The sequence below is a fragment of the Arvicola amphibius genome, chromosome 4 (assembly GCF_903992535.2).
Source record: "Arvicola amphibius chromosome 4, mArvAmp1.2, whole genome shotgun sequence".
NCBI lineage: Eukaryota > Metazoa > Chordata > Mammalia > Rodentia > Cricetidae > Arvicola > Arvicola amphibius.
This window is the reverse complement of record NC_052050.1, coordinates 89,604,958-89,616,275: the sequence shown is the minus strand read 5'-3', so window position 1 is coordinate 89,616,275 and position 11,318 is coordinate 89,604,958. Positions and strand designations below refer to the sequence as shown.

Genomic DNA, 11,318 nt, shown 5'->3' with positions numbered 1-11,318 from the left:
TATAAGCATTCCAAGGTAGCCATTCCAGGGCCTATATAGGGTGTGCCACCACCAGGTACCTTCAACTGGCAAAGTCTTGAGCAAGGAACCATATGTCTGGTCCCTGCCCAGCCTTGCCCCTCTCCCAGCCTGTTTCCTAACAAAGAATGAACAGCCCACTGGGACTGATGATGGATGAAAGCCTTAAAGGGAGGGCATGCAAGGACAGAAAGCCATTTCTGGACCCTCACTCCACTCCACTCAGCACTGGAGCTGAAGCAGTTTCTCAGAGCCATGAGAGAGAGGTGGCAGGAATGTGCTTGGTTGGGGCCTGAGAAACCTAGTGCACACCTCACTTAAGGGCTTTCAGGCCACAGGCTTTGTCTGTCCAGGGTCTCACTAGCCCTTTACAAAATAAAGAGGCCCAGGAGGAAGGCAGGGACGGCAACAATAGGGCCAGCGGCGGGAAGCAGTCCTTAGAGACCCCATTGTGCACTTATCCCGCCGGAAACGAACAAGCGGGATCCTGCAATGGAGACCCCACACCCTGCAGGCGCTTTGCCATGTCTGGATGCTCAGCACGTCGCAGGGGCCTCCGGACAGAGGGGCTCATTCTTCCCCAAGGGCGGGACCAGGCCAAGGATGACTGTATGGCTCACAACGACCATGGAAGGGAATGGCACACGGCCAGACTACAGCACTCCTCCCTAACGGACCTCATGCAGAGCGGGAAGTGATGTCTGTCTGCTTGCCCCCCAGGCCACCTAAAGAACCCCAAGTAGCCCAAGTCTTGAGATTTTCAGCACTTCTGCACTCACCCCAGAAGCACCCTGGATTAGAGGAAAACAGACTCATTGGTCAGCCGGGTCAACAGGGCGGGCAGGCGAAGAAGGGTTAGGAGGGCAACAGAGGGGAGAGAGGTAAAGGGAGGCCGGAGCAGAGTTGGGTGTGTCACAGAAAACCAAGTCTACAGTGGCTGGTGTCATCCAGTTATTTAGTATTCTATCAACTCACTGCAGGTACCAGGATGCCATCTGAGCCACACCCTTCCTACCACCCCATTCCCAGCGGAAGGTCTGGCGGGGACTTGCTCCCAGGTCTCTCAGTCCAGTGCCACCTCACATGGGTTGAGGTGGGCTTTAAGGGCAGCTGTATAGACACGGCTGAATTCTTGGAAGCGGGGAGCACAGCCCAGCCAGGCTTCGCCAAATCGGCTCCAGCCCATGAAAAGGAAGGAGCCTGGGCCAGGACGCACACCGCAGCGCAACGGGGTATGAATGGAGGTCTGGCCCAGGCCCTCGGAGCCCTCTTCCTTGAACAGGGGCAGTGTCTGGCGGATGACACGGGTGGCCACCACAGTGATGACTGATTCTTGCAGCTCCATGTCATGGGTGACCCCATGGATGGTTCCATGGATCACTGTGAAGAGACACGGGGGCTAGTGGCGGGCATGTGGGAATGTGGGGCAGACTCTAAGCTCTCCCACAATAGGAATACTCACCGAAGTCACTGGTGCACGCAGCCAGAAGGAGCTCGGCATCACTGCAGGGCCTGCAGGCACCTAGCATGCAAGGCAGGTCATCAGCCAGGCCTGTGCTCTCTCAGCACAAGCCCACAGCTCCTCCCAGCAGGAAAAGACTCCAGAGCTGGTGGTTAAACCTTTCTCCCAGCAACCGTACAGCCTGAAGACACCAGGAGTCACGGCGCACCCTGTAGGCACATGCCTACTGACGGACACCTCCGTGCCTCACACACACTCTTGCACATCCATCTCGTAAACTCATACCAATGCCAAAGAACATTCTATGACCTCTCAGAGCTGCCTCCCAGGCCCAGCTAGGGTGGCAGGACAGTCTGGTGGACTCTGGTTCTGGGGTTCCCCAGCTAGGACAGAACAGTTAGAGAGCCATCCCCTGCAGGGTCAGGCTGCAAGATTCAGAAGAGCAAAGCACTGGGCCTGGTGCCCTGCAGGGAGGCAGGGCAGGCGTCTCCATGGTGACAAAGAGGCACACTGGACTTTTGTTGGCTGGGCTGGGGGAGGGGAGGGAGGTCACCACCAGGCCAGGGAGCCCTGGACAGCTCTGGCCATAGGCTTTGATTCTGCCCCAGTACACTCCTTCCCCCAACCCTCCAGACACCAGAGACCCAAGGCTGGCCTCTCCTGCATTTGCTCCCTCCTGCTCTTTCCCTAAAATGAACCCTGAGGAGGAGAAAAAGGAGGAAGCACTCCCAATCCTCCTCCCTATGACCTGGAAGCCACTCTCCAACAGAGTGGTCTCTGTCAAGTTAGGGAAGAACCCTCTGTGCAGTGGGGTGTCAAGGACTGGTTAGAACGCCACTTCCAGACACCAACCTTCTCAGTCAGTCTGGTCACTCACCATCTACACCAGGACCTTGGGCCTGGGGAGGCATTTCTGCACGCTGGTCCTCATGCAGCTCGAAACGAAAGGCAGCAACTCTGCGGCTGATGTCGCGGTGTGGTGTGGCCTGCAGGAAAAGGGCCCGGCGCTCGCGGGGACCCCATCGCATGCAGCGGCCGCCAGCCAGGTCTGGGCCCTCGGCCAGTAGCAACTCTAGGTTGCCGCCCATCCGTTCAGCGAAGACCTGGGCACCAGCGAAGGGCCGCGTCGGGCGCAGACAGACGATGCTGGGCCGCGTGCCCGGATCGGGGCTGTCCAGGGTCAAGCGCAGCGCCCCGGCTGGGTACAGCCACTCGACAGCGCCCTTAGTACAATCCAGGGTCAGCTGCCCCACGCTGCCGGGCTCCTGGGTCAAGCCGCTGAGGACAGGACGGTGGTTCTCAGGCGGGTGGCCCTTGTTCCCCTAGGCGGCTCACCCCCTTTCCCGCAGCTACCAACACCTGCGTCCACTCTGTGGAACAGGACGTTGAGGTCTGTGCCACTTCAGTTCCCAGTGGGAGGGAGGCCCCCAATACAAGATGAAAAAAAACCCTCCCCACAATCCCTCCTGGGGACCATACCTGCCCCTCCAGCTGCAGCGGTCCTCGGAGTAACCGGCACGAGCAGAGACGGCCAGGAGGCCGCAGCATAGCGCGCAGAGAAGCACGGCTACCGGCATGGTTCGGGGACGCGCCGGGACCTCGGACTGCTGCCCCGGGAGGGTCGGGGCAGCAGCGCGAGTAGCTCGCGGTGCGGCCGCCAGGCCCGGCGCGTCCCCACAACCGGCGACCCCTCTGCGCAAACCCCTTTGAGCAACCCGGACTATGGGGGCGGGGCCTTTGCTCTCGGGCCAATCGCCACAAACCCCAGAACTTTCCGCCAATTGCAGTGCCCTTGTAGGGGCGGGGCGGACTGAAGGCGGGAGCGCGGTCCAGGGCTGGGATGGAGTAAGTAGCGTTCTTCTCTCCCCTTTGGGCAATCCCTAGTACCCTGGAACCTTTGGCGAGTGGGTGGGAGTGGCTGTCGACTAGAACCTGGAAGGCTGCTCAGTTCATTTGGCCTTCACTGGACATCAGTAGGATTGTCCCTTCCTGAGAGAGCGAGTGGACTCTGCAGCCAACATCTGAACACTAGTACCCTGCTGCTGGTACTCAGGGGAAGAGGAATTAGAACCCCAGTGTCCCTACATCCCATAAGGGAAGGTACAGAGGGTCCTGATTAGCCTAGGGCCTGCGTGATGGAACTAAGCCAAGCCTTGAATTTGGGGAAGAGGAAGAGCACCGGCTAGCTATGGATGGAACAGCGTGGCAGGGAGGGCCGCCTTCTGTACTATACTTTTTCAGACCCACCTGCACATTAAATAAATACCATGAAAAACTCTGTCACTCTGGAGACCTGCCTGGGGATCCACAGACTGGAAGCAAAGCCTGGAATTACTTGCCCTTGCCACAGAGGAACCGAAACAGAGTCTCAAAGACAGTCAGGAGGCCTGGGGATAGAGCAAGGTTGTACAGTGCCTGCCACTGAGGCATGAAACCCTAGGTTTGATCTTCATAATAATGTTAAACTGATTGTAGTGGGTGGTGCCTGTAATCGCAGCACTCAGGAAGTAGAGGGAGGAGAGCTGGAGAGCAGATGTTCAAGGTCATCCTTGAACATAGTGCCTGTGTAGTGCGTTGAATGTCTGTCTGGGCTACCTGGGACCCTCCTAGAAGGAAAAGCAAAAAACAAAAACAAACACAATCTGAACCCCCCCCCCCCCACCAAAGAGAAGCGCTTCTTTGGAAGGGCTGAGGGGACTGAAGTCAGAGGGAAGCCTTGGAAGTCCTTGAGGGTCTCTTTTCCAACTCCAGGACTCTACCTCTGTATCCGCTGTCCTCCTGGTTCCTTTTGAAACCCTCCAGTTGGCCAGGACCTGGACTCAGGGACAGATGAGACCCAGTGGTCTCATGTTGGGATCATCTTCTGGAAGGGCTTGGAAACACTGTCCTTGACTCCAAGGCCCTCTCAGACTAATAAGTGGTGCAGCTGACTTCTTGCTCCAGGCAAGGGGGGGGGGGTCAAAAGAAAGTATTATAATAGTCAAAGGTGAAAGTGACCAGAGCCTTCTTGATGTGTGTGTGTGTGTGTGTGTGTGTGTGTGTGTCCTGTAAGAAACATTAAATAGCTAGCGGTGGTGGTGCACACCTTTAATCCCAGCACTTGGGAGGCAGAGGCGTCTCTGTGAGTTCAAGGCCAGTCTGACCTACAGAACAAGTTCCATAACAGGCTCCAAAGCAACAGAGAAACACTGTCTCAAAACAAACAATACTAAAATAAAATGGACTGGAGAAATGGCTCAGTAATTAAAAACACATTACTTCAATTGCAGAAGACCTGAGTTGTGTTCCCAGCATCCATATGAAGAGGATCACAACAGCATGTAACTCCAGCTTCAGGGGATTAGATGACTCTTGTCTCCACAGGCACAGCACTTGCATGCATGTGCATTATGGCCACACACACATACATACACCAGAGTAAAAAATAAATCATAATAAAATTTCAATTAAAAAAATCACTCAGCCTGATGAAAGTATAGCAGATGCCAAGACATTTACAGAAAGACACAGGACACCTGGGTCAACCGTGGATGTCCAGGCCTAAGCACTTTGGTCCTTCTTTGGCGGTCTCCTCAGCACAAGCCTCTGAGGCAGATAGCAGTCTGCAGGCGCCCTCTAATGGTGATATGGAGCATGAGCAAGCCAGTTTCAGGGACTTGGCTTCCTACCCTAAACTTCTTCTAGAGAAACAGCTAGGTGATCGACCAAGCTGAGAAGGCTCCCACAGAGCCCGTCCATGAAGAAGAATCAGAGCCCAGAGCCATTGTCCTTTGCTTCTCAGTCAGCCCCCGCTGTTGGCCACACTCAGAGAGACGGGTTTGGTCGCATGATCCATCAGTCCCATTCCAACTGGAGTTGGTGATCTCCCATTAGTTCTGTCCCACCGTCTCCATGAGTGAACGCACCCCTCTCGTTCCTGACTTTCTCCCTCATGTTCTCGCTCCTTCTGCTCCTCATCGGGACCTTGGGAGCTCAGTCCAGTGCTCCAATGTGGGGCTCAGTCACCTTCCCCATCTGTCGCCAGCATGGTCACTGCTGGATACAAGGAAAGATGAGCTTAGCGCCCCATGCGCTTTCATGGTCCACAAAGAGTAACGGTCCAAACCACTGGACCTGGGGGGAGTTGGGAGGACCTTGGTCTTAGCATAGAGTGGGGAACCCTGATGGCTCCTTGGCCTTGAGAGGGAGGGAGGGGAGGAATGGGTGGAGGGGAGGGGAGGGAAGGGGGAGAAGGAGGGGAGAGAAAGGGGAGAAGGAGGGGAGGGAGGGGGGAGGAGGAGGGAAGGAGATGGAAATTTTTAAATATAAAAAAAAATAAACCATGAGGAAAAAAAGAAAAAAAAAAAAATAGAGAAACAGCTAGAGTCCTAGCGATAAGAGGGATTCCAAAGGCGTAACCTGGTCTGAAAGAAGTTCTCATCTGACCTGAACCTCTGCATTAGACTTATCCTTCCCCATCTTTATCTCTAAACAACATACCAATGATTCTATCACTAGGGGAGAAGAGCAGGACAGGCGTGGCTTCTCACAACTGTCAAGGAAAATGACACTGAGCATCATTAGCTACCAGAACGCTGATGCCCATGGACATAGATCCCAGAAAGCAATGACTAGCCTCATAATCCAACATACCTAGTACAGGTGCATGTAGATAGATACCCAGAGTAAATGAGCAAACAGAGAAATAAGGACATCTCAAATCTCAGATAACTCTGACATATGCTCAGCTTGGGGGTTTCCTTGAGTGTCTTAAAGTTTAGTGCTCTTACCTTAAGAACAAAGCCAGAACAAAATCCACAGAAGGAACTCAAGTCAAACAAAGATGTACTTCAAAAAGTTGGGAAATGGTGCATGGAAACTTGTGGCCTCATGCAGAAGACTGCAGAGACCCTACAAGGAATTGCTCCATGCTGCTAGTTTGCCTGGCTTTAGACAACAGTATGCAGCATCTCAAAACCTTTGACCCAAAGGTGGTTTTCTAATTACTTTATGTTGCTCTGGTAAAACACTGACCAAAACAAACTCGGGACGTAAAAAGTTTAATTGACTTATACGTCCTTGTCACAGTCTACTAATGAAGGAAGCCAGGGCAGGAACTGAACACAGGGAGCTGGAGGCAGTCATTGAGGTAGAGATCATCCTAATGCTACCTATTGCCTACTCTTCCTGGCTTGCCCACCCACCCAACACTGGCACCTCCCACAGTGAGCTGGGTCCTCCTATATCAATTAGCAATTAAGAAAATGCCTTTTCAGATGGATCTCTGAGTTCAGGGCCAGCCTGGTCTACAGAGTGAGTTCCAGGATAGCCAAGGCTACACAGAAAAACCCTGTCTCAAACAACAACAAAAAAGCCTCTTTTTATTATTATTGTTACACACACAGAGAGAGAGAAAGAGAGAGAGAGAGAGAGAGAGAGAGAGAGAGATGCTCAGAAAATAGGGAAATGCCTCAAAGACACGCCTACAAGCCAATCTGATGGAGGAAATTTCTCAGTTGAGGTTCTCTCTTCCCAAGCGTGTTGACAACCAAGAGTAGCCATCACAAGGGTTGTCCAAGCTGGAAACCATCCTGAGAGCTTTTTCCTGTCCTGGCTTCCCCAGGGCCTTGTACTGCACCTCATGGGATGCAGTGGGTAGCAGCAGAGGCCTCAGCTGTCACCGCTCAGCCTGCCCACCTCCAGCCACGGCTGTCCCTGTAACACGGGCCTTTGCAGGTTGAGAACATTGATGGTATATCCACAGTGTGCTGGACGCTGAGCAGAGCAGAGGACAGGCAGCACCAACATCCAACAGGAGAGCTGATGGCAGACATGCAGTTGACTCACAGTGAGTGGGCCATCTAATGAGGCAATTTGGGAAAGAGATTCAAGTGAGGAGAACTGACAGGTTAGAGAGACTATGGCCCCAGGACCATAGGGCTTTAAACAAACACAACCACAAAATTTAAGTGGGAATGATAGCATGTTCAGGCTGGAAAGATGACTCGGTAGTAAAAAGCACTGACTGCTCTCCTAGAGGTCCTGAGTTCAATTCCCAGCAACCACATGGTGGCTCACAACCACCTGTAATGAGATCTGGTGCCATCTTCTGGCCTGCAGGGATACATGCAGGCAAAGCACTGTATATAGAATAAATAAATTGAAAAAAAAAATGGCAGGATCAGCTCCCAGTAGGTCTACTACTGGGAGTGGATGAAATTAGGTTTCTTCCTGATCTTGTGAGAAAAACTAGAAAGGACGATAAGTTTCCCGCCTGCTCAAGACTTCCTTTCTTCACAGATCTCAAATTTCACTTGAAGCCATGTGGGGACTAGATGTAGCTGGCCAGAGACGCTTTCTTTGTCACTAGCTAAACCTGTGGCGGCACCAAGACCCTTACAACTAGAATTGAGCATGGATGGGGCTGCTGGGTGTGAATAAAGAAGATAGTTCCTACAACCGATGAGCAGGGGATATCGGGGACCCAGGAAAGAGTACCAGCGGCTCCTACTGTGAGCACTGCCTTTGGTTACTGTACCCAGCTGGACCTTGGCAGCTTCAGGGTGATTCAGTCATCATCCAGGACGTAATCATAGCTGCCAGCTTCCAAGCAGTCTCGAGTGCCCACCCATTCCCATGAGATCTGACTGCATCCACCTTCAGCTTAGCACTTCAAGGGGGCAAGCTTTACGATTTCTATCTCTGTGTTTTTTTTTTTTTTATTTGCTGAGAAGACCACCTTGCAACACCTTGCATCTCCTGAGGAGCCCAAAATGCAGCTGCTGATTGATTTGAAGCTGAGCTAAAAATAGCCACTGGCTCCAGCCAGGGCCAGGGGAAAATATCCCATTGCTAGGAGACGACCGTTGCTGGGAGACAGCCATCACTAGGCGACGCAACGCGTGCTGCTGAGGTGACAGCTGAGCCCTGAGTCATCCTCAGCCTTGACAGGGGGCGGGCCAGGCCAGAGCAGAGGCCACCAGAGAACCTTGGTGCCCTCACCCTGTCATCTGGGCAGTCGGACGACAGCTGTCCCACCTGCTTCTCTCCGGTGCTCTTGAGTCTCTGACTCTGGGCAGGGACAGGGTGGAGGAAAAGGAGGGCCCAGGGGTACAGGTTGGGAAAGGAAGAAGAATGAAAAAGGGCACGGGGTAAGTGAAGGAGGGAGAGGTAGGAAAAGAGGGCACAGAAGATCAGAGGCACCAAGTTCCTATCTAGCCCCAGGATGACTCACTTTGTCCTTGAGGGGGTTGCTCACCACCGGTACTGTGCTAAAATATTCAAGGCATTCCTCCTTAGAACCCAGTCACATTTCCCAGAAGGTGTTCAGTGAAGGGAACGGCCTGAGGAGGATGTGACCAAGCCATGTGTCTCTGGAGCACGAGAGCCTCGTAAGGACATGCCTGAGGAGCTCTTGTGACGAGACTTAGAGCAGGCATAGAGCCATCATTCTAGGCCCAGGGAGTGGTCCCCTGGTGCTCCCTCAGCCCTCTGTCTCTGAGCCAAATGTGCCAGCAGTCCTGGGCCCACAGAGTCCCCCATCACTGTAGAGCTGGACCCCAGCAGTCTAGACAGGAGACAATCCTCTGTGCTCTGACATCCAGGTAAGGGTAATGATGGTGGAGGTGGTTTTAGATGAGGGATGTCTCCAAAGAGGGGTGCTCCAAGCCAGAAGTGTTCCAGGTGGTGAGTGCTCCCACGGAGAGTGCTGCAGGTGAGAGGTTCTCCAGTTAAATGTGTTTTGGTTTAAAGGTGTTCCGGTGGAGGGTATTCCAAATGAGGGGTCCTCCAGGTGAGGACGCTTAACTTGAGAATGCTCCAGATGTGAACACTCCTCATGAGGGCCGCTCCAGTTAATTATATTTCAATTAAAAGATGATCCAATTGAGAGTGTTTCAAGTGAGGGGTCCTCCAGGTGAGGGTGTTTCACTTGAGGGGTGCTCCACTGAGAGACACTCCATGTGTCCTTAGGAGCCAAGTTCATAGATGCTCCCATATCGGTCCCTTAAGACTAACCCAGGAAGAGAGCATCGTGGTTAAACTGGTCCCACAGACTACCTCATATTCTTCAAAGAGATGAAAAGTCACACATACAGCCAGTTGGACCTTGTCTGCTATACTTCTCTCAGGACACAAGCTGCTCTCCAAAAGCGAGCAGGAATCTTTGATGGAGGATGCTTCAAAAGCCAGTTTCCCTATCCTCCCTGACCACATGTGTATGTGTGCACCTCCCCTGTGCTCTGCTGAGTGCCCAGGGAACCCCACCTTGGCCCTTTAGGGGTTCTGCGAGCCACCAGCCCACTGTAACTGTACCATCAGAGAGTCAGTAGGCCCAGGCTGAGACGAGGAGGATTTTGATGTTGTGGGCAGATGTAGAAATGGAAGTTCCTAGGAAGGACTGCCAAGTCTGAAAGTCAAATAAATTCATTCAGGGGCAGGTGACAAGAGGCTGCTCCAGGTGAGGTGCCAGGTGAGAGAGGAGCTGCAGATGAGGGTTGTACACTCCTGGCCGGTACAGAGCCCTAGGAGCCAGGGTCTTCCAGGCTACAGTAGAGAAGAGAGCAGCCTAGGAGAGATGGACTCTTACTGCATGCCAACTGACCCCTGGGAACCCTGGGGGAAACAGGGCAGGGGGCGAGAGAAACCAGTAAGGAGGAAGCTGCTGATGCCATGAAGGAGAAAAACAGGTGCCTGACCTGGGGAGGATGGCAGAGGTAGAGGGAAACAGGTGGGTCCCTTGATGGGGGGGGGGGGCAGGAGAGGCCCCATCAGACCAGGATTCAGTAATCTCCTAAGTGTCCTCATTGTTGTTTTCTCAAAAACAGGGCCACTTTATGGGACCCGCTCCAGGGCCACTGTGTGCCTAGGCCTCCCTCAAACCCTTCATGTGTTCGTCATAAAGCCCAAGCCAAGGCACAACATCCTCTGCCCAAGGTCCCCTCCTGCCACCCGCTGGCTACCTGTCCAAGGACAATGACTAGATGAGTGGGAAGGACACCCTCTGATGGCTCAGTGTCTACACTCGCCTCTGTCCCATGCCAATACGCCTTCTTTGATCCATATCCAGGCAAGATGGTGACACTCCAGTCCCAGCCATACAGTTGCCTGCCCTGTCCTGGCTATGGCAAGCTGGACTCAAGGCCCCACTAGAAGAACAGTGATCCACCATGTTCAAAAACCAGCCAGGGCCTTGGAGAGAAGTCAGTTAATAAAGTGTTTGTCTTGTGAGCACAAGGTCCTGAGTTTGATCTCTGGATCCAAATTTTAAAAATTTAAAAACAAAAAACTGGGGGGCTGGAGAGATGGCTCAGTGGTTAAGAGCGCTGGCTGCTCTTCCAAAGGTCCTGAGTTCAATTCCCATCAACCACATGGTGGCTCACAACCCTCTGTAATGAGATCTGTCACCCTCTTCTGGCGTGCAGGCATACATGGTGGCAGAATGTTGTATACATAATAAATAAATAAATCTTTTTTAAAAACTGAACTGCCGGGCGGTGGTGGCGCACGCCTTTAATTCCAGCACTCGGGAGGCAGAGGCAGGCGGATCTCTGTGAGTTCGAGACCAGCCTGGTCTACAAGAGCTAGTTCCAGGACAGGCTCCAAAGCTACAGAGAAACCCTGTCTCGAAAAACCAAAAAAAATAAAATAAAAAAATAAAAAACTGAACTTTGTGACATGTGACTGACTGTATGCTCAGTACTGGAAAGGAAAACACAGGCTTATCCTTGGAGTTCAGTGACGAGCCAGCCTAGCTTACTTGGTCAGCTCCAAGCCAGTGACCACACACACACACACACAGAGAGAGAGAGGGGGGGGGGAGATGATGATGGGCTAGGGGAAAGTACCTGCTGATAACCCC

At 53.0% G+C, this 11,318-nt stretch overlaps 1 protein-coding gene across 1 annotated transcript; it reads right to left on the bottom strand.

Moving 5' to 3' along the window:
• Positions 1 to 861: 861 nt before the first annotated feature.
• Positions 862 to 3,155, bottom strand: Metrn (meteorin, glial cell differentiation regulator). Its single transcript, XM_038328309.1, has 4 exons — positions 2,960 to 3,155; positions 2,358 to 2,758; positions 1,481 to 1,540; positions 862 to 1,398 (listed from the first exon to the last, which is right to left on the bottom strand). The coding sequence occupies exons 1-4, from the start codon at positions 3,055 to 3,057 to the stop codon at positions 1,082 to 1,084; spliced, it is 876 nt and encodes a 291-aa protein (XP_038184237.1). The 5' UTR covers positions 3,058 to 3,155; the 3' UTR covers positions 862 to 1,081.
• Positions 3,156 to 11,318: the final 8,163 nt, after the last annotated feature.

Bases quoted from the DNA above. Each gene is read 5' to 3' on its own strand.
- Metrn (XM_038328309.1), bottom strand. From the start codon at position 3,057: ATGCCGGTAGCCGTGCTTCTCTGCGCGCTATGCTGCGGCCTCCTGGCC. The intron at 1,541-2,357 runs GTGAGTGACCAG...CTTGCATGCTAG, and splicing joins CCAAGGTCCTGGTGTAGATG to GTGCCTGCAGGCCCTGCAGT. The intron at 1,399-1,480 runs GTGAGTATTCCT...GTCTCTTCACAG, and splicing joins TGCGTGCACCAGTGACTTCG to TGATCCATGGAACCATCCAT.